At 40.1% G+C, this 26,214-nt stretch overlaps 1 protein-coding gene across 2 annotated transcripts in view; it reads left to right on the forward strand.

The window, feature by feature from the left end:
- Positions 1 to 26,214, forward strand: part of LOC145911321 (dynein axonemal heavy chain 1-like) — a 61,566-nt gene that overhangs the window by 31,403 nt on the left and 3,949 nt on the right. The window contains exons 24-73 of one of the 2 annotated variants that reach the window (XM_082998629.1): positions 105 to 269; positions 560 to 681; positions 927 to 1,032; positions 1,257 to 1,470; positions 1,899 to 2,083; positions 2,148 to 2,230; positions 2,571 to 2,684; positions 3,070 to 3,307; positions 3,623 to 3,793; positions 4,246 to 4,335; positions 4,398 to 4,509; positions 4,708 to 5,102; positions 5,420 to 5,559; positions 5,976 to 6,108; positions 6,250 to 6,423; positions 6,904 to 7,023; positions 7,326 to 7,385; positions 8,115 to 8,273; positions 8,746 to 8,874; positions 9,152 to 9,292; positions 9,545 to 9,676; positions 10,235 to 10,421; positions 10,748 to 10,921; positions 11,867 to 12,048; positions 12,389 to 12,517; positions 13,049 to 13,153; positions 13,457 to 13,653; positions 13,900 to 14,059; positions 14,387 to 14,571; positions 14,915 to 15,084; positions 15,252 to 15,448; positions 15,624 to 15,743; positions 15,958 to 16,134; positions 16,598 to 16,759; positions 17,072 to 17,232; positions 17,534 to 17,691; positions 18,130 to 18,332; positions 18,656 to 18,877; positions 19,452 to 19,625; positions 20,054 to 20,214; positions 20,551 to 20,776; positions 21,107 to 21,302; positions 21,589 to 21,704; positions 22,187 to 22,339; positions 22,653 to 22,817; positions 23,049 to 23,270; positions 23,593 to 23,724; positions 23,958 to 24,128; positions 24,548 to 24,727; positions 25,888 to 26,064. In XM_082998629.1, the coding sequence (XP_082854755.1) occupies positions 105 to 269; positions 560 to 681; positions 927 to 1,032; positions 1,257 to 1,470; positions 1,899 to 2,083; positions 2,148 to 2,230; positions 2,571 to 2,684; positions 3,070 to 3,307; positions 3,623 to 3,793; positions 4,246 to 4,335; positions 4,398 to 4,509; positions 4,708 to 5,102; positions 5,420 to 5,559; positions 5,976 to 6,108; positions 6,250 to 6,423; positions 6,904 to 7,023; positions 7,326 to 7,385; positions 8,115 to 8,273; positions 8,746 to 8,874; positions 9,152 to 9,292; positions 9,545 to 9,676; positions 10,235 to 10,421; positions 10,748 to 10,921; positions 11,867 to 12,048; positions 12,389 to 12,517; positions 13,049 to 13,153; positions 13,457 to 13,653; positions 13,900 to 14,059; positions 14,387 to 14,571; positions 14,915 to 15,084; positions 15,252 to 15,448; positions 15,624 to 15,743; positions 15,958 to 16,134; positions 16,598 to 16,759; positions 17,072 to 17,232; positions 17,534 to 17,691; positions 18,130 to 18,332; positions 18,656 to 18,877; positions 19,452 to 19,625; positions 20,054 to 20,214; positions 20,551 to 20,776; positions 21,107 to 21,302; positions 21,589 to 21,704; positions 22,187 to 22,339; positions 22,653 to 22,817; positions 23,049 to 23,270; positions 23,593 to 23,724; positions 23,958 to 24,128; positions 24,548 to 24,727; positions 25,888 to 26,064 (8,145 nt within the window). The remainder of the gene's footprint in view (positions 1 to 104; positions 270 to 559; positions 682 to 926; positions 1,033 to 1,256; positions 1,471 to 1,898; positions 2,084 to 2,147; positions 2,231 to 2,570; positions 2,685 to 3,069; positions 3,308 to 3,622; positions 3,794 to 4,245; positions 4,336 to 4,397; positions 4,510 to 4,707; positions 5,103 to 5,419; positions 5,560 to 5,975; positions 6,109 to 6,249; positions 6,424 to 6,903; positions 7,024 to 7,325; positions 7,386 to 8,114; positions 8,274 to 8,745; positions 8,875 to 9,151; positions 9,293 to 9,544; positions 9,677 to 10,234; positions 10,422 to 10,747; positions 10,922 to 11,866; positions 12,049 to 12,388; positions 12,518 to 13,048; positions 13,154 to 13,456; positions 13,654 to 13,899; positions 14,060 to 14,386; positions 14,572 to 14,914; positions 15,085 to 15,251; positions 15,449 to 15,623; positions 15,744 to 15,957; positions 16,135 to 16,597; positions 16,760 to 17,071; positions 17,233 to 17,533; positions 17,692 to 18,129; positions 18,333 to 18,655; positions 18,878 to 19,451; positions 19,626 to 20,053; positions 20,215 to 20,550; positions 20,777 to 21,106; positions 21,303 to 21,588; positions 21,705 to 22,186; positions 22,340 to 22,652; positions 22,818 to 23,048; positions 23,271 to 23,592; positions 23,725 to 23,957; positions 24,129 to 24,547; positions 24,728 to 25,887; positions 26,065 to 26,214) is intronic. The other variant, XM_082998630.1, reaches the window with a different exon arrangement.

Below are 26,214 nucleotides of genomic sequence, written 5' to 3' on the forward strand. Positions count from 1 at the left end.
TTTTGAAATATCCTTCAGGTTTTCACTTTACATTCGTGCACATTACTGTGTCAATATTCCTCCTTCTTCCCTAATATAAAAAGTATTTGTGTTTTTTTGAATAGGACGTGTTGGATGAGTGGTTGGTTTGCCAACGTTCCTGGCTCTACCTGGAGCCGATCTTCAGCTCTGAGGACATCAACCGCCAACTTCCAGTTGAAGGGAAAAGATATCAAACCATGGAGAGGATGTGGAGGAAGATAATGAAGAACGCAAACGACAACACCCAGGTTTGGAACAAGTTTATGAAGCAACAGTTTTGTCACCGTTCGCAAAACCACATAGACGGAAAAATGTCCGTGCCGAGATTCGAACCCACGGTTTTTGTACTTTCAAGGCCGTATATCGGTCCACAGTATTACGAAAGTTACCCCTAAAAGGCTCCACAAACGATTAAAGGCTGTGTTCTTGGGGATTTCAGCATGTCATCAAAATGATTTTAAATTTCTATGCTCTGTCTCGTAATATTAGTTCATAAAACTGTTTGTTTCGTCGTTGAGACGGCTTTTATGTTGTTTAGGTGATTTCCCTGTGTTCGGATTCTCGCCTCCTTGAGAGCTTGAAGGAGTGCAACAAGTTATTGGAGCAAGTACAGAAAGGACTGAGCGAGTATTTAGAAACGAAGAGATCAGCTTTCCCAAGGTACAACACATGTACATTTCTTACAGTCTTCTATTTTACTGGTTTTACCGTTCAACCTTTAGCGGTCAGGTTCTTGCAGGAAATATTTGATTGTCTATCTTTGTTCAAAGTAAAGGCAACAATAAGTGAACAAGCATTACATCTTAATAAACACAATTTAAAATAACTAGGAGTGCATATTTAATATTTTTTCCTTGATTTTTGTGTTATGAAAATGCATACTTTATTTTTTTTGTGTGCTTCAGGTTTTACTTCTTGTCCGACGACGAACTTCTTGAAATCCTCTCCCAGACCAAAGACCCCACAGCCGTCCAACCCCATCTCAGAAAGTGTTTCGAAAATATTTTCAAGGTGACAAAAATAGTACAGTTTATAACTTAGGGGCACTTTATCTCATGCGATTATATACTCCATATACAAAGGAAGCCCGCTTTAAAACAAAGCATCCCAAATTTCTTTGCTCATGACCTATTTTAACAGGTTCAAATGTTACGCGACCCTCGTGTACTTCTTACACAATTATACTCAAAACGCTTAGAAAGTCCGGCTCTAAAATCACACGCAAACTCTTCCAGATAAACTTTGAGAAGGACATGCGGATGACAGAGATGATCTCTGGTGAGCAGGAGCACGTCCACTTCTCGGAGGACCTTTATCCGACTGGGAACGTGGAGGATTGGCTCGGAGAGGTAGAAAGAGTCATGATGCAGTCGGTGAGAAGTCAGTGCGACCAAGCTGTGATTGATTACTTGGAAAGACCGAGGACGGAATGGGTTCTTAATTGGCCAGGTGCGGTTTGTGGTTGAAAGTCTCAATTTGTACTCAGGTCGAATTAATTACCTTCCACAAGTATGTTCCAAATTTTAACAGGTGTTCGAATTCTTCCTTTCGTTTCTTTGAAGAAGTTTTTAGTGCTTTCTGAGCTTTGTTGTACCATGTTGTCTGATCTTCCATATCACCTTTAAATAAAAATGAGTAACTATGTTTCTTGATGGCATCAACAATGCAATGCTTATCAAAGCCGTACAATTGAAACAAACTTATCAAGAACACCTTTTTTTGTCCTGTGTTTAATGCAGTCTGCATTTTCCGTTTTGTGGACTTTAGATCATAGCGTTTGTAGCACCAAGGTATAGTAAAAGTAGAAGTTATGAAAAACAGCTGCATGAAAAATTCCAAGCATATCACAAAACCTTAACACACCACTTCCACCGCAGGCCAAGTTGTGATCGCCATCTCGCAAGTTTACTGGGCGAAGTACGTTGAGGAAGCTATCGAAAAGGGGGAACTCCCCCAACTACACGAGCGACTTATTCAGATGCTCAACGATCTCGTCAGTCTAGTGAGAGGAAAACTGACCGGCCTACAGCGAATGATGATGTCGGCGTTAATCGTAATCGAGGTGTGTGACGTGGCATGCTCTCATTGGCTGCTGGAGATTGTTTTATAATTATCTTGGGGTACAGGTGCATGCCAGGGATGTTGTTGGAAACCTTTGCCAAGAGAAAGTGAAAACTGTCAACGATTTTGAGTGGATCAGTCAGCTACGGTATGCTTACACATAATATATTGGTTCACCATTTGCTTGTATGGTTATTATTTGGTAAAATAGTTTGATTTTGGGTACAATTTGGTACAAGCACAACGGCATAAAACTATATGTGGAAATCGTGAGGTGGATTTTGGTTTGGTTGATTTGTGTCTAATGAAAGTGTGATTTTAGTAAAAACTTTGCGCAGACATTCCCAGAAAAACAAATAATGCGCTCTTCAGGTTTGCTCACTGCTTTGTAGAAAGATACACAACAATAACAAACCGCTCTCTTTCCTCAATACTTTGCCACTGAATGTCATCCATTTGCGTCATTTAGCAGACTTGTTTGTTTTTAGTTATTACTGGACGAACAATAATCTTTTCGTGAGAGCAGTCAACGCTGAATTCCCGTACGGTTACGAATACTTGGGTAACACAGGTCGTCTCGTCATCACTCCACTAACTGACAGGTGAGGATATTTAATTACGTAAAAATGCAATTCCACCACTGAAAAAACATGAATTACTTTGCGAGACGTCACTTTCCTTCATATCTCGAAGCTTTTGTTTACAAAATGCCTTGTGTGAAACAACAGGATCCAAGTTTTACTGGCTAGTAATACTTTTGTAAAATAAAATCTTTGGGTTCTCAAGACAACTTATCTTATCCACAAACGAAAAGATAACCCGGAAGATGTAATGTTCTTGTCCAATACAACAATTATATCCATGAAAAATCTTTGCAAAATAAAATTCAAGGCTTCCATTTTGGATATTCTGTTTTGGAATCATCAAAAGCGTTAAATTTCCGACCCCCTCTAAATAAGCTCTCCTCATCCGTTATATTTCCAACAGATGCTACCTCACTTTAACCGGCGCTCTGCATCTCAAGTTCGGAGGGGCACCCGCAGGTCCAGCAGGTACTGGAAAAACCGAAACGACGAAGGATCTTGGCAAAGCTCTCGCCATTCAGACGGTCGTGTTTAACTGCAGCGACCAACTCGATTTCATGGCTATGGGGAAATTCTTCAAAGGTCTTGCAAGCTCGGGGGCGTGGGCTTGTTTCGATGAGTTTAATCGTATTGATATCGAGGTAAAGGACTACAGAAATCTTGCCTAGGTTTTGGTTAAGTAATAAGAGCTCTGTGAAACCGAAGAGGAATTGAGTGGGCATTGAAATATAAACCAGGCTTTCACACGAAAAAGTTGCATGATATTTGTTTTCCCAATTTTGTTCCAATAATAGACTTTTTTTGTTTCAACCTTTTTTTAATCCAAGCTTAATTTTTTGTGCAATGTTTACTGTTGATAACCCCGGCCATATTACCTGGTTATGATCTAATGTCAGTTTAAACAAAAACTCCGCAACAATTAACACCTTACAAAAGTCAACCAATGGCTTTTACAGGTGTTGTCGGTGGTTGCCCAGCAGATAGCTACCATCCAGAACGCACAATCAGCGAGGTTGGAGAGATTTATGTTTGAAGGTGTGGAGATTGCTCTTAAAACCTCCTGTGCAGTTTTCATCACGATGAACCCGGGCTACGCTGGAAGAACCGAATTGCCCGATAATCTTAAGGTACCGATAATTCCATGTATTTCAAAAACCTTCGCATAGCGTTGTGGGTTTAGTACAGTGCCTCCCTACCAGTGGGTCGCGACCTTTTGGTGGGTCGCAAAGCATTTCTAAATGTTACAGTTTTCTATTAGATCGCGAAATTATTGCATTACAATTGTTTTTCATTCGTTTGGTCATATCTCATTGTGGGTCGCACAATAAAACTTAAAGTGAGCATTAAAAGTGGGTCGCGAACTGAAAAAGGTTGGGAAGCACTGGTCTAGGATATTAATTAATTCAACCTTTATTTGGTTTGAACTATTAAAAATTGTTATTTAATTTTGTTTACTCAACAAACAATGCGTAACAAGCGATCACAATAACTAAGATATTTTTATTAGAAAACTGATGTTTTTTATGGTATTTCATCAGCGATATTTTTGATATCTTTCAGTTGAACTGTACATTTTTAGGCATTGTTCAGACCAGTGGCTATGATGGTACCAGATTACGCCATGATCGCCGAGATCTCACTCTACAGCTTCGGGTTCAGCAACGCCAAGGTTTCAAAATTTGCATATCGTGTTTTATGACAAAATAATGCAACACTGAAAACTTTCTACAGCACTTGGCGAAGAAAATTGTGACGACTTTCAAGTTGTCATCCGAGCAGTTGAGCTCCCAAGATCATTACGATTTCGGCATGAGGGCCGTCAAGACCGTTATTTCAGCTGCTGGTGAGTGCGTCAACTTTTTCTATATAGCTCCAATTTCAGCAACTTCTTCCCCCGTTTGAAAGATTTTTCCTAAGTAACTCTTTTTTTCTCGTAATTTGAATGTGATAATTTTTTGCGAGAATTGCTCAGCTTTAACTTTGCGCAAAATGTCCTGTGTTGTAAACTGCAAAAAACAAACCAGAAAACGTTTGTTGCTAGGCAACCTAAAGAGGGAGCACCCGAACATGGAAGAGGAGGTGATTTGTCTCCGCGCCATCCGCGACGTCAACGTCCCCAAATTCCTCCTGGACGATCTCAAGCTCTTCCGCGGCATCGTCTCCGATCTCTTCCCGAAAATCAAGGAGGAAGCGATCGACTACGGCGTCCTCATGGACTCCATCAAGGAGGCGTGCCCAAAACTCGGTGTCCAGGAGGTTGACGGCTTCGTCACCAAGTGCATCCAGCTTTACGAGACAACTGTGGTGCGTCACGGTCTTATGTTGGTCGGGCCGACTTGCTCCGGCAAGACAAAGTGCTACAACGTCCTCGGCAAAGCGTTAACGCAGCTGCGCGGTCAACCCTCGATCAGCGGTGGAACTTACGAAGCCGTGCATGTAAGTGATGATTTTTTACGCTCCGTGTCACATGTGGATATGAATATTGATACGCCGTGTGCAATAATAATTTTTTTAAATCAGAATCGTTTCCTTTACACCGCAATTTATTTAATTTTAACAGTGAAAATGTTGTGTAAAACTACAATTCAAGTTCACACAAAGGTCATATGTTGAACTTGGTAATACTGTTCCCTTAATGGTTTTCCGAATCTAGCCCTCTGGTTGGAACTGAGGATACCTCAGCTGACTCAATTCGAAACTTCTGCTAGTTTCATTGAATTCTTAATGTTCAACTTGTGGGTTATTTATTTCAGGTGAGCGTTTTAAATCCGAAATCTATAACCATGGGTCAGTTGTATGGTGAGTTCGATGCAATGACGCACGAATGGACGGACGGAATTCTGTCAACACTTATCAGACAGGGTGTGGCATCTACAGACATCGACAAAAGATGGTTGGTTAATAATATTTGTACCGTACCTTGATATTTTACGCGATCTTTCTAAATGTATCTCGACTTATACGGTGGTGGCTGTTGTATTCGTAAATTCTAAACCTTTTTTACTGCTGCTTTATTGTACATAAACTAAATTCTCTTGATTAGGCACTCACAATTGTGTTTATTCACACCTGATGAAGCGAGGGGAACTCGCGAAAGCTAGTGTACTTTTTGTGATACAAAGTCAGTCTTTTACAAAAGAGTGCCTAATCAAGAGAATTTAGTTCGTAGACATATAAAGACTGATACGGCACGTTTAATAATTTGTTGTACACATTGTCATTTGGATGATTCTACTACTGTTAAAAGTGTTTTTGTTTAAAAAAAATTCTTGATACTGAAAAAGTATGAAAAGAACATTTTTATCCCAGGTATATGTTCGACGGTCCAGTGGACGCCGTGTGGATTGAGAACATGAACACGGTGTTGGACGACAACAAAAAACTCTGTCTGAGCAGCGGTGAAATTATAAAACTCACGGCACATATGACGATGATGTTCGAGGTATGCTATCCCTTAGGCTTAATCGCATGTCGTGATTCGCACGTATATGGCTAACCAACAGTAACGTAACATGACACTCCCACAAATCTTAAAACTATTGGTAAACAAGATTTTGCTTTCAAAGGCTTTGTCTCTTTTCAGGTTGCCGACTTGGCTGTGGCCTCACCAGCCACTGTATCGCGTTGTGGAATGGTTTACCTGGAGCCAGGGTACATTGGTCTGGCGCCATTCGTTTACTGTTGGTTGAAGAGAATTCCTGATGCTATTCTTCCCTACGTTGAGAAGCTGCAAAGTTTATTCGACCGATTTCTTGAGGTATTTCCTTGCGGTTCTGAAGTTGGTTGAATTATAATCGTGGACGAGATAGCTTTTAAGTGAAAGGAGATTAATATTGTTACGGTATAGTAAAATGTATGCACAACAAAACACGCAAATCATCAAGAAAAGGTCAAGGTCAAACGAACAAGAGAAAAGGTCAAAATTTGTTTATTTATTTAGGGGAGGGCCGCCACTTGCAAAGACATGACAACTTAGGCGCGAAAAACTTGGGAGTTGTTTACACGAAATAGAAAAACATGATATGCTGACGATTATAAGCAAAGGCATTTGTTGGCGCTTGGTCGCAACTCCATCCATTTAGTTCACATCACTGATGACGAATGTTGAGCATTATTAGCTTTGGTTTTTCGGTTCCGTGGCATAACAGCTTAGTGTAGTTGTTTCAGTTCAACCAATTACAGTTCAACCGTGACCCAAACCAGAAACCACTAAAACAACAATCTGTTTGTCTTGCAGTCGACGGTTAAGTTTTTGCGCAAGAATCTGAAGGAGATTGTTCAATCTGTGGACGCCAATCTAACCTTCAGTCTCCTTAACTTTCTTGATTGTTTCTTTCAACCCCTTATACCGAAGGAGGTAAGTTGCCGACTGCTGTTAATAAAAAAGCTTTTCTAACGTAAATTTAACTGTTATTATTCAGATTTCATTTTTTGCATAAAAAGTTTTTGATAAAAATAAAATCTGCTCTCGTTTTGTTTTCAAAAATGTGATTTGTTGATGCTTCCGATTGTACTTTTAAAAGGGGGACAAAATCCTATTCATTTTATCAAATGTTCTGATACATTTCTACATCCTTGTAAACCTCATTGTATTTTCCGCTTGGTTTCGTGTGTTTTTTTTTATACTTATAATGTATCCTATAACTAACAAACATCAAGGGTTCGGCCGCGCGCCAGAAGGCCAAGAAAAACCAACGTTTTGCCAAGTACTTAGACGACGTGAGTTGTGGCATGTGGCATATGGCATGTGGCACAGCGAGTAAGAACGCATGCCAAACCTGTCTGCGGTCGTGCACACAGCCACGTATTGCACTCATGGAATGCCCGCACCTTGCAGTTGCTTCTGTTTGCATGCTTAGTTCTGCCTGCTGCTTAGTAATTTGATTGCGGTCAAGTCGTTCGCTCTGTTGTTTTCAAACTTTCAAACGAATCTAAAATCATGGGCGTAAAATACTTGGAACTTAACAAATACCAAAGCCATAGAAATTTGTTGGTTAGCGTTGTGGTAATACAACCTTTCGACGATGGACGCAGTTCAGTGCACAGCGATCGAGCTAATGTCTATAGCTTTGTCATTTATCTTTTAAACCATCTTCACGGTTTCTTGGTGAATCCAAGTGCGCGTGTTTTGTGATGCGGTAAATATTGCTTGGTATACTTTAATGCATGTTACGAATTAGATAACACAATTATCAACTTCATGTTAGAATCGATGGACAACAGTAGATCTATTGGTAAATTAGAAAACTATGACATATTCATGATATCTTCAAAAAGTATGAAAAATTTAATTCCACTTAAATACCGAGTTGTATTTTTCTGTATGGCTGAACATGTGTATAACAGTAGTCAGCTAATAGTTAAACAGTCACACAAAAACTGCATGTGCCTATTTCCCGACCATTTTCCCGACGTTTGCGCTTGATGAACACTTTTTAATGACCGCAGGGAGAACCCGAACTCAGCGAAACGCAACTTGCTCGGGTTTCGGACCTCATCGAACCGTGGTTCTTTTTCGCCCTCGTGTGGAGCGTCGGGGGAACCACCGACAACGATGGAAGGAAAAAGTTTTCCGAGTATTTGAAAAAACGGATGAGCGAAGAAAACGTAAGATTTCTATGTCAGCGGTTCCTCAATTATCCGCCGTAATGTGTAGGCTTTATTTAAACCAGGGCTCCCTACCGGACGTTGCACGACGAATTTCATGGGTCGCAATAAGTTTACCAAATAAGTGCACCACCAGTCACGTATGGCTCACTGTATAAACTCGTGGAGTCGTTCCATTAAAATTGCTTTTCAACAAGTATCGAAAAGTGAAATGACTGTTAAAGACGAATGGTTTTAGACAATTTTGGTCAATTTAAACAAATCTCGAGTAAAAGATTTTGGGAAATCCTGATTTAAACAAATGGGAAATGAACAAGATCTTTGCGGCAAAAATGATAAAAAACTATCCTCGTTCCTAAAAACCTTATCACATATTTGTTACACGAAGTTTCTTGATTTTAAGCCTTTTTTCGACAAATATTCAACAACCACCGAAACAAAAATTACATTTCCATAACACATGTATGTACAGATTGACCTCCCCTTCCCCGATCTTGGTATTGTGTACGATTACCAACTCGACGATGCGGGGATTACCCACAAGAAAGTAGCTGGTGACGCAGATGACGAGGATGACGCAGCGAAACCTGGTTCCCAGGAGGTGAGTCAGCAACATTTAGTAAATCAAATTATAGTCGTATGTATTTTTAGTAGTGTATGTTTTTTGGAAAAATTAGTCGTTTTTGATCGATTTAGAAAGCCAAACCTCAGATGCTGGATATTTTCAACCTAATTCATTCTTGATAAAGCTGTTTTAAGTGATTATGGAAGATTTTTTACACAAGTTAGTTATATAATCACACATTATTGAAGTCTTAAAGCTTGTTTTCGAGCTCGTGTTTAGATTTCAATGTAATAACCTCTGTACATTGTCACAGATTCGTTGGAAAAGTTGGATGGACAGCGCTCCGTCATTCGAAATCACACCTACCACACCATACGCCGACATAATCGTCCCCACCATCGACACCGTGCGAACGTCTCTGCTCCTCGAGATGCTTCTCATGCACAAGAAACAGGTGATTCCCCTGAACTGTATTTTTTTTAATTTTACCCATTCGCCAAAAACTTTGTAAGCGAAAAAAAATAGGGATTGTTCTCAGTGACAAGAAACTTAATTTCGAAGCGTTTAGGACGTTCCTTTGTCTTTAAAATAGCCGGAAGCAGTAGTCGCCATACATAAGCACTGGTAGTTGCGTCCCTTTTCTATCACGACATAGCTGTCAGAGCTACGTGTGTCTTGCTTTAAACATAGCCTCATCTTTCCGCAGGTTCTCACAGTCGGTCCAACAGGTACAGGCAAGACGGTTGTCCTAGCTGAGAAGTTGTTAAAGGGAATGCCGACTGACTACATTCCAAACTTCCTCATGTTTTCGGCCAAAACATCTGCGAATCAGATACAGGTATTCCCCTAAACCAGTGTTTCCTAAATTTTTTGTCCGCAGAACCCTGCAAGATATTTTAAGTTGAATACGAGCCCTCAAAACGTCAACGTAAAAATAAACGGTTTTTCAGCTGTAGTGTCGTTCTTTTTGTTTTTGTTTTCATATTCTTGTCACATAAGACGCAACCGACAAATCCAGGGTTTTTTTACCCAAAATTATGTAGCTCACGGAACCTTTTATATTTTATGGGCCCCACTTCGGGAAGTCACTGCTGAAAAACCAGTATTACCCGGTATGGTCGTACGCATATAGGCGCAGATTGCATAGAGAGTGTGACAGTCTTTAATGTCAGATGGGAAAGGGTAATAATGATCCGGCGGGGTGGTTTTTATTCAATGGCGAAAGTACAAGAAATCAACGGCTGGTTTGTCCAAAATAATTATGAGAAACGCAAAGAAAGTCGCTCACTTAAGAAACCTTACCTCGTATACGAAAACACAGTGGTTTACCTTTCTCCTGTCAAATTATTCGCTCCTTAAGGATTTTTTTTACTTTCAACCGTGCTTTTCATTCCAGGACTTGATCGATGGCAAACTCGACAAACGACGTAAAGGAGTTTTCGCGCCTCCACTGGGAAAGTACGCCATCTTCTTCATCGATGACTTGAACATGCCGGCTCTTGAGAAATACGGCGCTCAACCCCCTATCGAACTTCTCAGACAGTGGATGGATCACAACGGGTGGTACGACAGGAAAGCAATCGGTGAGGAACGGTTTGTGACACATGTCAGCTCACCTACTAACACATGTCGGCTTACCAACTGACATGTGTCGTTGAAGGCAGATGGCAACTCAAATTTTGTTCAACGCTGCGCATGTTTGTTTTGAAAACTATCCAAAATGAGGGAAATTAAATTAAGATATAAAAATTGACTAGGAATAAAGTAAAACTCACTTGTAGCAAAGGCTGGATAGTTTTCCATTTACTCGCATAACGGGTTGGTAAATTTTTATCCTTTATTATGCGAAACCAAATAATTTGAGGTTAAACCAAATGCTAAACATTAAACTTTTGTGTCAAAATTCAAGGTTCCTTCCGGACTTTGGTCGACATCACGTTCGTGTGCGCCATGGGTCCGCCAGGTGGCGGTAGAAATCCTATCACGGCGCGATTGTTACGTCACTTTAACTTCGTGACGTGTACGGAGATCGAGGCCGACAGCAAATCGAGAATTTTCACGACAATTGTATCAAGTTGGCTATGTAAGTGAAAAAAAAGTATAGTTTTGCAGTAAATCTTCGTGTATTTTATACCGTGTACAGTCATTTTAAACTGTGTAAAAGTAGCCGTCAAAATTTGTTTGAACGTTATTTGTAAAAACGAACCCCTAGTCTTTGGTATTTGTTTGATAAATTAGTAGGCGGAATTTTTGCTAACTGAAAGTTATAAAGAATATTATCAAAGGTGCATCGGTACCGTTTACCGTTAACTCTTATTTGTTTTCTTATATTCACTACAGGTGGCGCAAGGAGCAATATCAGTCACATGAGTGAGTATTTCGAATCAGTGTGATTATGCCAGATCATGCCAACATTGTAGCAAGCAGGGAGTGTTTGTACATTCAGCCTTTATGTCTGAATAGTGCTGAGGATCTTAACATAAGCAAAGGAAATACAGTGCAATGTATATTAGCCGTTAGAAACTAAGGATAGAATTGCAGATGGGTGCAGTCAGTAGAGTAAGCTGTCCGTTACTGTAACAGGGAAAAGATAGCATAGGAAAAGTGAAGCAATATGGCAACAAACAAACAGTGCAATCATTTTGCTTTTCGCTAAAGCTGCCGTTTTCATTAAACATTGGTGTTCATTTAATTTCATGCAATTATGTTTCAAGCAACATTACTTCGGTGGCTTTCTAATTGCTATTGTTCTCATTGTCCATGTTTCAAGTTGAAATATCAATGCTTAATCCATTTTTGTGTTTAAAAGGATGCAAGTAGTGGGTAACCTATGGAAATCATTGTCCCGAAATGCTTTAATGCGATATAAAAGATCTCATTAAACTGCGAAGAAGAAAACAAATTAATTTATTGTTTTAATATATATACATTGAATATTTTATCGAATGCTTCAACTTAAATCATTTCACAATGCTTTAAACTCACATCGTTTCATGTTTCCCTTTTCTAATAAAAATCTAATCTCCAGCCCCCGCTCCGGAGGACATCCGGAACCTCGGCAAAGAGCTCGTCGACGTCACAGTGGCGGTTTATGACGTGTTAACCACCCAGCTTTTACCCACGCCCGCGAAGTCTCATTACACTTTCAACTTAAGAGATCTCTCCAAGGTTTTCCAGGGAATGCTGATGATGGAAGTGACGAAAATCGATGTGAGTCCGAAGGTCGTGGATTCAAATCCCACCGAGGGCCAAGGCCTAAGTTGGAAGCATAGGCAAATAATACATGTTGCTGTAACCCCCATTACTTAAACCTTGTTATATATTTAGTTTGCAATGGCACACCAACATTGTTAAAATTGTTAAAGCCACGCGTTCTAACGTTGTTTATATATCATCAAATTATTAAACGTGCCGTATCAGTCTATATATGTGTACAAGCTTAAATTTAGCTTGTATATATATCATCAGGAAACCTTAAATCGAAATGATTTGTAACATTGCTTTTCTGTGTTGATCGGCAAAGTAATTTTGATACAATTTTTAATCCAAGTCGAGGGAAATGCTGATGAGGCTCTGGTATCACGAGAGCTGCAGAGTCTTCCAGGATCGTCTTGTCAGTCCGGAGGATCGTAACTGGTTTTCGGAACAACTTGAAACAAACATTAAAGACAGGTTTAAGGTAAAACATGCGACCCAATATTGTCTGTTTTTGTGTTACAATAGCCTTCGTAGAAGTGCACTTGTTTGTGTGTTAGTTTGTGTGTTACTCTTATCACCGAAGGTTTGTAGAAAACTGTTCTTGAAAAATAAATTCTGCCACCAGAGTTGTTACACAATTGTAGGGCAGTTTTACAGAGGCCGGCTAATTTAGCCCTCGCTGCGGACCAAACTCTGCAAGGTCTCAGAGGGGGCGTAGTATTTTTTCACTAACTAGTTGTTTCACGGTTTGTAACATTGTTGAACTTTGTAAATTCGGGTCGTTATATTTAAATTATGTCCTTATTTTGTTGAGAGAATGCGGGTCGTAGTTTGCCGAATCCTGGTTTAGAAGAAGCGGTGGTTTGTGAGATTAACGATAGTTGTAAACCTTTTTTTTTCTGATACGAAAAATCAGTTGTATACATTGAAATGAAAACGTATTTTGGCTTGGAATAAAGGCAACTAACGCCGTTGTAAAAACAGAAACCCTGACACATGTTTTGTATTTCAGCTGGAAATAGACGATGTGATTCCGACCCGACCAGTTCTTTTCGGCGACTTTTTGAATCCGAGTTCGGACACGAAACTTTACAACTACATTGACAACTATGAAAAGGTCAGAAGTTCATGGTCGACTTTTCAGATTTTCCGGAATTTGTCGAAATCGCGTTTCAGTGAAACCGACAGTTTGAAATATTTATCATTATTTTTTGTTTACTGTAAATTAGTTGCGCCTTTTTGAAATCTCTTTACCCTATACGTTTAAGTTAAACATTGGCACAAGTGTTAATGCGTAGGCAGACCAATATAGTAGCGCAAACCTAGCCATGGCGGTAACACGGCAAAAAATAACTTAAACCAACTTTTGAGACGAACAAACTCCTAAAAAATTTAAACCTAAGTTTTTATTCTCTTACAGATGGTTGGGATCATTGAGGAGTTCCTGGAAGATTACAACCAGGTGAACACAGCCCAGATGAAGTTGGTCCTCTTCGTGGATGCCGTGCAACATGTGTGCAGGATCTCCAGGATCATCCGGCAACCTCTTGGCAACGCTCTTCTTCTTGGAGTCGGAGGAAGCGGAAGACAGAGTTTGTCACGCCTCGCTACACACATGTATGTTAAAGGGGAACTGCAAAATATTGTTATTATCATCACTGGGGGTAAATTAATTTGACGGATTGCTCCCGACTTTGACCGCCAGAGTTCAGTCTCCCAATATCGATTATTTGGTCATCACAGCCGTATCCAGATTAACTTTTACGCAAACAGATAAAAAGATGCACTTTTATTGATAAGTTTTCCTTTAATTGATATTTTACACAAGTTACGGAATAAACAACAAGTGTGATTTTCACTCAGGGCGGACTACGAGCTTTTCCAAATCGAACTTGCCAAGAACTACGGTGTTGCCGAATGGAGGGAGGATATCAAACGTTGTATGTTGAAAGCTGGGTTGCAAAGTCAACCCATCTCTTTCCTGTTCAGCGACACACAGATCAAAAGTGAAAGTTTCTTGGAGGTACAGCTTTGTTGTGAAGGTTGTTTGAAACGTATATGAATTTGTATGAACCTATATAGCCCCAGTTATAGGATTTGTGAAGAGACTAATTAACTCTTATTTATTTTATTGTGGTTTTATGTTGCATTAACAAATGAAATACAATTAACTCAAAGTAAACTATTGTAGCTGTTTTTGGACGATTTCTGTGGCGATTTTAATGAATAATACTCATTTTACATTTGCCCGACCGATATATTTACCCAGTTATAATCCCATGCAACCCAATCACGCATAATCCCTACAGACAAAAAAATCCCTACGACAAAAATACAAAAATACTTACAGGACCTGAACAACATTCTCAACTCCGGGGATGTACCGAACATTTACGCGCTCGACGACCTTGACAATATTTTCGGAGCCATGAAACCGATAGTAATGGATCAGGGTCTTCCCCCGACCAAATCCAATCTGTTCAACGCCTTCACCAAGCGCGTTCGCTCGAACATGCACTCGATCGTGTGTATGAGGTTGGTTCATAAACTCCGTATACAAGGGTTGCACGCGGTAAACGTTTAGCATTTGAGAAAAATAATATTTTTTTGATAGGTCGCTAACACTTTTTGTGAAGTAAAGTTTGTTTTTACATTTCGAGTATATTTGAAACAAAATATTTTTTTTCTTTTTTCTCTATGCTACATACAAATCTGTACGACGTAAATTTAACGGTAATTTGTAAATAAATTCCCAAAAGAATAAAAAAATACTCTTGAGAACTCTAAAAACAGTGATAACTATTACTGCATTCTCCCACAAAAATATTACGAGCAATGAGAGTTTCACATAAATATCTCAACATTTGTCTCTTAACAGTCCCATCGGTGAAATCTTCCGCGCTCGATTGCGAATGTTCCCTTCCTTGATCACGTGTTGTACCATCGACTGGTTTAGTGAGTGGCCAGATGAGGCGCTACAGAGCGTGGCAACGATGTTCCTGAACGAGATCACGGACATCGATACTTCGGATGTGGATTTGATGAAAGGTCCGCTTGTTATGCTAAAGTTCAAAATTGGCACAAGTGTTAATGCGTAGGCAGACCAATATAGTAGCGCAAACCTAGCCATGGCGGTGACACGGCAAAAAATAACTTAATATAGTTCTTTACGTCATAAGTACGTCATAAGTCTCATCCCTAAATACAATTCGCAGGTATGGTTGATATATGCGTCACCATGCACCAGTCCGTGGCACAAACCTCCAAGCGATTTCTCGCCGAACTTTCACGTCACAACTACGTCACGCCCACGTCATACCTCGAGCTGATGGGTATATTTAGCAAGCTGATCGGGATGAAGATTAAAGAGCTCACGACCAACAGGAACCGAATGAAGATTGGTTTGGACAAGGTATCTGTTGTGGTGTTTCCCCTAATGTAAAAGCACTACAGCTTTTTAAACAAACTAAACAAACCCATTTCGTCATTTCCGGTTTGTAAATCGCTTGCAAACTTTGATACAAAAGCTTCGGCGACTCTTTGGTGTTTTGTCAACGACGGTAACAACCGAATATTTCTCGTTTTAGTTGCTTCGTACTGCTGATGACGTAGCAAAGATGCAAGAAGAATTGGAGACGATGCGCCCTCTACTGGAGGAAGCCGCCCAAGAAACAGCGACCACAATGGAACAAATCGCCAGAGACACGGTAAATAAATCGACTCAATTTCACTAATCGGCTGTTATGGCTTTTGCATTACGCTGGTAATTTAAATTTCGAACTAGACTTGTATACTGTTGGTGTATTGAAAGTACTATAAACGTCGGGCGTATATATTCAGAAATACTTGTTTAGTAGCAAACTAAGGATTTATGATAACAACCTACATTATTTAAAACACAAATCGAACCCTGCGTCGCAGATCGTTGCCAAGGAAACGGAGAAGGTCGTTAGCAAACAAGAAGCAGAGGCGACCATTCAAGCCGAGAAAGCCCAAGCGATCGCCAGCGACGCACAGCGAGATTTGGACGAAGCTTTGCCCGCTCTGGAAGCCGCTCTCGCCAGTCTGAAGTCACTGAACAAGAATGACGTCACTGAGGTTCGAACCTGTAATTGTATTGGCGAGTCGTGAAGACCAGGGGTGTTAAATTCATGTAGTGCTGCAGGTCTTATTAACCTGTCCAGATTTTTCGCGGGCCAGACAACTTATGACTATAAATATGTTATTCTCTGGTCTTAATGCAAGCGTAAAATTAACGTGTCACGGGCTTATTTACTATAAATATGATATGGCGGTCGTGTTTATAGTAAATAAGTAATTATAGTAATTTCGTAATTTTACGTCAGGACAAGAAGTTGCTCAATTTTTTGAGTCAAGATATGAGTTAGAAGTATGAGGCGATTTCAGCACTTCTCTCTTCCAAACGAAATATTTTACCTCGTTCCGAAAAAAATTAAATAATTCTACGTAATTTAACTGAAACCCAAACAACAAAGGTTTTGACGTAAACCATAAATTTATCCAATCTTCGGCGTTGTACATTGAGTTGTTGCCGTTACAGGTTCGTGCCATGATGCGACCACCGGCCGGAGTAAGACTGGTGATAGAAGCAGTTTGTATCATGCAAAGTGTGAAGCCGAAGAAAGTTGCCGGAGAGAAGATTGGCACAAAAGTGGATGATTACTGGGAACCTGGCAAAGCGCTTCTCCAAGATCCTGGGAAAGTGAGTCCGCCCTTTAAGCTTAACCACTTAAACCCTTAAACTGGAGTCATTTTTAAAAAGATTTACTTTAGAGGGATAAAACCTAGAACAATTTTTTATGACATCCCAAAACCCTGACGTCATAACTGTTTTGCAGATTGCATATTTTTCAAATATGAACACCATATGAATAAATGGTTTGCTATTTAATAAGACAAACGACTTTTTTACGTCGCAAATGCTAAACCCAATTTATAATTAAGCCACGCATGTCGTGAAAAGCCACCTATCTTCCGTTGGGTGACAGCACAACCATTTATTATTTTTCTGTAGTTTCTGGAGTCGCTTTTCAAATACGACAAAGACAATATTGCCGACTCCGTGATCCAGAAGATCCAACCTTATATTGAAAACGACGACTTCATGCCGGCAGCCATAGCTAAAGTATCCAAAGCTTGTACCTCGATTTGCCAGTGGGCGCGGGCCATGCACAAGTAAGTTGGAGGGCGAAATAATCGGAAATTTTTCTCGCCTGGCTTCTGGTTCGTATGTAGGTCGTATGTAGGTTTACTTCTTAATATGTTTTGTAAGGTTGTGAAGATTTGTGGTCAAAAATATTGCGATTTTATGTGCAAAAAAAAGCCACAATATTTGAAAGATTTCCAATATTGCGGTTTTATTTGTTTAAACACTGCTGACCAAAATAATTGCTTAATTCATTACTCAAGGATGACAATCTTTCCCACAGAAGTGTTTAATCGAACGCATGTACTGAGATTGTTTTTGTGTCTTCAGATACCACTTTGTGGCGAAGGGAGTGGCACCGAAGCGAGCTGCGTTGGCAGAAGCACAATCAGAACTCGCGTCTACGCAAAAGATTCTCGACGAAGCCAAAGCGAAATTGGACGAAGTTAAACAGGGAATAGAGACACTGCAGGAGAAATACACGCTCTGTAATTAAAACTGTTCTATTCCTAAATCAGTATTAGCTTAATATTATCATTGTTTCTTACACGTTAACTACATGACTTTTTATAACTTGTAACAACCAAAAATAGTGAAGGTTGTGTTGTGCAGTTCGTCAACATCACAACTAGTTTTTTACCCAAAAAATGCTTATCCGTAATCTGATAGCTTTTTACAGCACCAGTTTTGTTTTAAAGCTACTTACAAACGAACTATGCACACAAAGCACCAGCATCCGAAGTCTATGGTTAAAATCCCATTTTTTCAATATTTGAAGTCATTTATAAACAAACTATTATCACAAATTGCGATACTCGTCACGCGAAACCACTTCTGCAAAATGCTTAAAGTCATTGCTGGTCTTTACATTGGATTTTGGCCGAAAAAGTAGTCGAAGTTGGCATTACATCAATGTTTACGACCAGGTGTGAACAAGAAGGAAGAACTCGAGAACAAATGTCGACTCTGCGAGGAGCGCTTGGTTCGCGCAGACAAACTCATCAACGGCCTCGCAGACGAGAAGATCCGTTGGCACGACACAGTGACGTCACTCGATCACATGATCGCCAACATCATCGGTGACGTCATGGTTTCGGCCGGTTTCGTAGCTTACCTCGGCGCGTTTACGGTGAGTTTAAAAGTGTTTAAATCATTCTTTTGGTGAAACGAGTTTGCATGCGTTGTTCTTGTGAAAAACGTCCGAAAGTACGGGAGGGAAAGAGTACCCAATAAAACTACCACAAAGTGAAAAATTATGTTTCCGCTATTTTTGAAAGCTAGTTCAGTGCTATAGTCACCAACTGCACTGAGAAAACCTTACAGGTCGAAGCACTACTCTCTGCAGCTTAATGATTATTATGGCTCTTTTCCTTCTAAAAGTGTTTCACACGATAAAAATTTTAGTTAACTTTTTCGCCGTCTTTTTTTAATTCCAATCCGTTTCATCCGCAGGGAAATTACCGTTCTGATTTGCTCGGTGAGTGGAAAAGTCACTTGGATGATTGCAAAGTTCCGCGTACAGAGTCTCCCACCCTCGTCAGCACACTCGGAGATCCAGTTAAAATAAGGAATTGGCAGATCTTTGGTTTACCAAGGGACAATCTGAGTGTGGAGAATGGTGTAATTGTACAGTACTCGCAAAGGTGGTCACTCTTCATCGACCCTCAAGGCCAGGTATGACCACAGGCTGAAAACATACTTAAAAAATTTGGGAGCTTTTTTAGCTTTCTTTTAAAGGCATTGTTGAGGGGTTTTTTTAATTTTTGTTAAAGCATGATATTTTTCTTAGGGTACCTTTGTCATCCCAAGGGCTCTTAGCGCACAGGGAACATTATGTACTGTAACATAAAAAACGTTTTTTTCAAAACCAAACAAATTTTACGCTGCAAATTTTTTGCCTCGAATAGTGAATGCAGTCGCTTGGAGATAGTGTTATGACAATAATCGTTTATGTGGCCGTACATGCGGCTTTAAAACACTGTAACTTAGAGGCAACTGGAAAACATAAAGGTTAAAAGAAAATAGTACATCACGTTTAGATAAGAATAAGACACTAGACTGTAAAAGAACACGTGCGCGGTAGCACACAGTTAATTACGCAAGCGTAGAGCGCGCAAGGCTCGGGGCAACTTGCGTACCGCCGTTGGCACATGCCTTTAAACACAAGTCTTGTCCTAATTTCAAAACAAGGCTCCTCATTTAAACTACTTCTTGTGGCATTCTTTATCGAACTTACGTTTCTATGCAGGCGAACAAGTGGGTGAAAAGCATGGAGAAAGACAACGGTTTGGATGCGATCAAACTTACAGACAGGGATTTCCTGAGAAGTTTGGAGAACGCGGTCAGATTTGGAAAACCAATGATTCTAGAAAACGTCTTAGAGGAATTGGATCCGGCTCTGGAACCGATTCTGCTCAAACAGGTAATTTTAAACTTCTTTTGATTGGTTTGCAAAGGCTTTTGGCATGACTTATTTCGGAAGATGTTCGCTTACATTCGATTGAAGTTAATGTATGACAGAATAAAACGGAAGTAATAGTTGCTAATCAACAGCTTTTGGTTGAAATACTAGTTTTATTAGTGTATTGTTTACTATTCCTTTACTTTGCGAACTTACCGTGGTAATAAGTTTTGCTTCGCCATCTTTTCTTGAATGACAAGCAGTTTGTCACACAAAATACCTGTTTTACATTCGGACGTATTTCTAAAGTTAGCTACGGTTTTTGTCAAACAATCTACATTTAAACGTTTCTCCCAGTAATTGTGTTGATATATTTTTGGTGCCAAGATGTTTTTTTTTATCTATTTACAATATGTTTATGTAATTGCCTCTTTTTTTGTTTTCGTCAGACTTTCAAACAACAAGGAGGTCTTGTGATTAAACTCGGTGACGCAGTCATTCCTTACCACGATGACTTCAAGCTTTACATAACCACCAAACTACCCAACCCCCATTACACACCAGAAGTTGCCGTGAAAGTCACAATCGTTAACTTCACACTGGAACCGAGGTGTGGCGTCTTAGATTTACCAACAGACTTTTCAAAAAAATTATCTTTAAAGCTTCAATAAATTATCAAAAACCATTGTCTGCACAATGGCATATACGCACTTATCAAACAAACTACAGTCTTAACGAATGCATTTGTATATTTTATATATTTTCAATAACCAGTTACATGGTTATGGATTACACGTTTGCCTCAAGTATCCATAACTATTTTTTTTATACTGTGTTCGTATACTAACGAATTACCCATAGTTTCCAATACCTCTGTTTTCTGTTTAATTCCATACTTTAACTAATGTGCACGTACAAAATAACACGCAATTTTTCAATATCTCAGTGGACTGGAAGATCAGTTGCTCGGACGCGTGGTGGCAGAAGAGAGACCTGATTTGGAGGAGGCGAAGAACCAACTGATCGTCACCAACGCCAAAATGAAGGGAGAACTCAAGGAGATCGAAGATCAGATCTTGTACCGACTGAGCGCCACGGAAGGAAACCCGGTGGACAATGTCGAACTTATCGAGATTCTGGAACAATCGAAAGTGAAAGCAGGGGAGATTAAGGTTGGTTATGGCAAAACTGTTGTTGCTGGCCAATGGCCGAAATCCAAGTGAAAACGTCAAGGAAAATTTAAACAATTCTAAGATGTTTGCTGTCTTGACATCACAGCGCTGGTTTTAATTTATTTCTACTCAGGCACGAATCTAAGCAACAAATTTAATTTCCCATTTTGCTTACGTCGACCTACCGTAGCGCGTGGGGTTTTACCAAATTTACCAACGAAAACGCCTAAATACAAAATTCATGAAGGCTGTTCTGGAAGCTTTCTCTCAATTTAAACAGTTATTTTAGCGCCAAAAAAGGAACACGTAGCTAACTTAGCAACTTTTCAGGCCAAAGTGGTGATCGCCGAACAAACAGAGAAGGACATTGACGTCACACGGTCCCAGTACATTCCTGTGGCGGTTCGAACTCAGATTCTCTTTTTCTGTGTATCTGATCTGGCGAACATCGACCCCATGTACCAATACTCACTGGAATGGTTCGTCGGCATCTTCCTCAACAGTATTGCGAATGCTGAACGCGCAGGTCAGATTCAACATCACAAAGTTTTTGTGGCTTTAATCTAGGTTTGCTGCAATGTCTTAGATGCAATGCCGTGGTTACCATACCTTGGCTTCAAAGCCCTTTTGTCTGCAATGCCTTGCCTAGGATACCTTTGCTACAATGCCTTGCGTAGATGCAATACCTTAGCCACGATGCCTTGCCTACAGTACCTTGGCAACGATACCTTGGCTGGAATGCCAGTGGATTTGATTTTTTGTCTGTGTATTTTTTTACTCGCAGAACTGATCGTTTCCTCCTTTTCCAACAGATACGATCGAAAAACGTATCGTGAACATCAACGAGTACAACACATTCAGTTTGTATTCCAACGTCTGTCGATCCTTGTTCGAGCGCCACAAGCTTATGTTCGCCTTCCTGCTCTGCGTAAGTCAAAACTCAAGTAAAACTGAAACGCTCCACACGCCAATGTGTAGTTTGGTGAACATACTTCACAAACTTTTAAACCACTTTTTAATCATATGATAAGCAATGTGGAGCCAATAATATGAATTTGTGTATAAGCTGCAGACAGATGGCCACTGTTTCGACCTAAAAGGTCTCATCAGTGCAGCTGGTGTGACTGTCAGACGACTTTGCTGACCAAACGGCCAAGCTGCACTGATGAGACCTTTTAGGTCGAAACAGTGGCCATCTGTCTGCAGCTTATACACAAACACTTTTTAATCCTTTTTTGAAATGCCTCCGTGGTTGTATGTTGAATGGATTTATCCCTACAGACCTACAGTACTTCACTTTTTAAACCTACTTTGAAGAGAGATGACAAGGCTTCGAAACGACTTATAGTCTTATAAAGCTCATTAGGTTAATCCACTGTTTTCACAACGGTTCATACTTTGCGCCCACAGATCCGCATCCAAATGAACGAAAATAAAATTGATCCGGACGAATGGAGGTGGCTGTTGGCGGGGGGGACCACCGTACCCGAGAAGCTACCAAACCCTTCCCCTGATTGGATTTCCGATCGTTCGTGGGGCGACATCCTCATGTTGGCTGCTTTGGTGAGTTTTTTTATTTTTAGTCCAATTTTCTATCTTTCAACCCAACTAGAAAAAGGAAATAGTTTTCAGCAGTAGTTCTTAAATATATGTGTTAGGTAAATGCGGCATTGCTCAGACCAAATAAGAACTTACGACGTATTTCGACATTTTCGGAACGTTCCGAAAACAAACAAATAAACATGGACATTACAAGTTTGCACTTGCCCACACATAAAGGACAGATCCGTCGGTCCATACCAACCTACACCGAATGATTCCTGTAATAATCCATGGCATTTACTCTTGTGACGCTTCTGTATTTCAACTCATGCAGCCAAAGTTCGCCACCTTCGCACGTGACTTCAAAGATGACGTGGACGGATTTAAACATATTTTCGATTCTATGGAACCCCACAGAGAGAAGATGCCGGGTCAGTGGGCAGATAAGATTGACGACTTCCAGAGGATTATCGTTCTCCGTTGCCTCCGCGCTGACGTGGTGAGTGACGTCATGTGTTAATGACGTATTGCAATATTCAATCCACTTAAAATTATTGTCGTTTTCATAATTTGCATAACTTCCCAACTTTTACTTTATAAATTTCTGCACCAGTAAAATATTTTTGTGAATGTTATTATGTTTGCTAAAAGTTTAATAAATAAACACCAATCAAATTCCCAAAGAAATTGTGAAACGCAAATTCTCAAAATGTTTGTGTTTATTCCCCAGGTGACCAACGCGATGCAAGATTACGTCGCCCAGTACATGGGTCAGCGCTTCATCGAACCTCAAGCCAGCGACCTTTCGACAGTGTTCAAGGAATCGTCCCCGGTGACTCCCCTCATATTCGTCCTCTCCGCAGGTACAGATCCGGCCGCTGATCTTTACAAGTTCGCCGAAGAAATGAGATTTTCGAAGAAGTTGTCGGCTATCTCATTGGGTCAAGGACAGGTGGGCGATTCTTTGCTTGAATTGTGGTTTTTGATTAGTTTGATGTAGTGTTTTTTATGCGGCTAGTACTTTGTTCATGTCTAATAAGTTTTGTGTCCTATTATCTTTATAAAGCGTTTACCCACTGGTACATGGTTTCATCATAAATAAAAATAAATTGGTGAAAATCATGAAATTGTCAAAAGTTTAAAATCTGTAGATTGATAAACATTTTGTTCTCATATAATTTTCTTTACAATTTAATAATATGACGTTTCAGTCTGCGTGTTCATCCCTCGCCCTGTGTTTTGGTGCCCTTTTCTGATACATTTATATTTTCCAGGGTCCACGTGCTGAGGCGATGATCCGAAGCGCCATGGACCGAGGAAAGTGGGTCTTCTTCCAGAATTGCCATCTCGCTCCAAGTTGGATGCCAAGTCTGGAGAGGCTTATTGAGTCCATAGATCCGGATAAGGTAAGATTTTACATATATTGTTCGACAAGGTTATGTAAAAATGTATAACTTCTTGCGAAATAACTCCATAATTACGAAATACATTGGTATTTTGTGTTTAGAAATGGATTTTAAACAATTTCAAATAAACCTTCCGTTACATTTGTTTCCGATCTTCATTTCCACCAAGATTTTTGTGTTTTTTTTGTAAACATTGTCCGTATACTTGAAACATTTTATGATTTTTCTCTCAGGTCCATCGTGACTTCCGCCTGTGGCTGACGTCAATGCCTAGCAACCAGTTTCCGGTTTCCATCCTCCAGAATGGAAGCAAGATGACGATTGAACCTCCACGAGGGATCAAAGCTAATCTCCTCCGGGCTTACGTCGCACAGAATGACGACTTCCTCAACTCCTGCTCCAAGGTCGGTGAAACGGGGGAAACCGCGGAACAGTTTATTATATTGGGGATATTTGGTAAAATGAGGAAGCCGTTTGGAAAGTACGGTTATCGGTAAAACCTTTCCCCCCTTTCCTTATATTTCATGTGTATTTAAATGGAACAAACGTAAAATAATTGTACGTTCTGCTCTCCGCCATTTCACAATATATTCTAATATTTATTAATCACATTGGAAAGATACGGCCATGGACCCGGCAATTGAAAACTACCAATCCATCTGAGCTGTCTAAAGATCGCTTTGTTGGGATTTTAATATATAATTATATTCTAATATATTTTATTCTTGCTTTGCTCCCCCAAACGCACAAGTTTCACATACTTCTTATAATTTTTAAGTTTTATTTCGTGATAAACTCTTTTGATGTCAATTTAAACCGCCAGGCTTCCGAATTCAAATCCCTCCTATTCTCGCTCTGCCTCTTCCACGGGGTGGCGCTAGAGCGACGCAAGTTCGGTCCCTTGGGCTTCAACATTCCCTACGAGTTCACAACGGGCGACTTGAGAATCTGCGTCTCTCAGCTAAGGATGTTCCTGGACGAATACGAAGATATCCCGTTCAAGGTGAACATTTAATCTGGTTTCCACCACTTTACAAATGTTTGTCTGACCAGTGCGCAACCTTGTGGCCACAAACCTATGTCAGGTTAAATCAAAACGATATGCAATTGTTGATATCAGCCAAGAAAATGCTTGCGTTGTAGGGTGGCCCAGGCTTTGACGCGGAAGTATCTAAACATGTGCTTTTAAAACGTCTTCATTAAATCACACTTCCTTGTAAGAGGTTTATGCATTTGGCGGTTTAACGCATCAGCTATTTTCTACGAATGTTCCGGACCAAATTCGGCCGAATAAAATTCGTGCATTTAAAATTCAAATCGAAATATTCGGCCGAAAATTTCAAAATATTTCTTCTATTTGACCGAATCCGAATATACTGACAGCTATCCTTGCATTTCAATGTGTTTGACTCAAGTTTAAGCAACAGTGCTTGGAATCGCGCAGTCAATCATGAAAATGGAATTATGTCGTCACACCGAAAATACAAAACGCATTGTTATTTTAGGCCAATTTGTGCAAATTTATGACACGTTATTGATTATTGGAATTCGGCCGAACATTGTTTGCAAGCATTCGATCGAAATCGAATCCCTACCACATTCCATTTATACCGCACAGCTAAAAGGTTTGCCAACCACAAACGAACAAAGTTCTACGTTAGTTTTCACAAGTTGGGTAAAATTCTTTCGCATTCCGCCGTCAACTTCCATGCAAACAAGCAACAGCTTTGCACCTTCTGACAAACAACAGTGTTTGTGAACTGTCACGGAACCTCGACTTTGTGTGTGTGACATTTTAAATTCTTATGCAATACATAGGATATGATAGTATGATAAGATTGGATCAATAACTTGCTAGGGGTAATGCAAATGCAAATATTTCAAACACTGACACTGCGTTTATCATCAGTGTAAGTACAGGCTGTTCCCAGCAGAAAACATCAAAAGTAAGTTATTATACAACTGGTACTACTTTTCATATTCAGAGTTTTACACTCCGAGTTTTGCCTTTTGCATTAAATTTCCGACCTTTCCCTTTTTGTGAAAAGGTATTTTAACAGGGCGGTCTTCCTGCAAAAATCGCCACATGGTACACAACGCCATTAGCGGCGGCGTCAGAATTATTGCTTTTCTATTGAAACCTAAAGTGGTTTCTGCACTTAGTGTCTCACCTACACCGCCGGCCACATTAACTACGGAGGTCGCGTCACGGACGACTGGGACAGACGATGCCTCATGAACATTCTCTCCGATTTCTACGACTTATCTGTGCTCCGAATCGACCACGCGTACTCTGCGAGCGGAATGTACAAACAGATCGACACAGACTGCGACAACAACGTGAGTATCGCGATCACCATGTCCACTCCAATAGTTTAGTTGGAAATTTTCTCGTTTCATCAACACTTATATCTGCTGTTTGACCTTGGAAACTTTTACAGTGCCACTGTATGGCATCACTTTCGTAAAATGCATTTTATAAACCGCATG

The sequence above is a fragment of the Ascidia mentula genome, chromosome 8 (genome assembly GCF_947561715.1).
Source record: "Ascidia mentula chromosome 8, kaAscMent1.1, whole genome shotgun sequence".
In the NCBI taxonomy this organism is placed as follows: domain Eukaryota; kingdom Metazoa; phylum Chordata; class Ascidiacea; order Phlebobranchia; family Ascidiidae; genus Ascidia; species Ascidia mentula.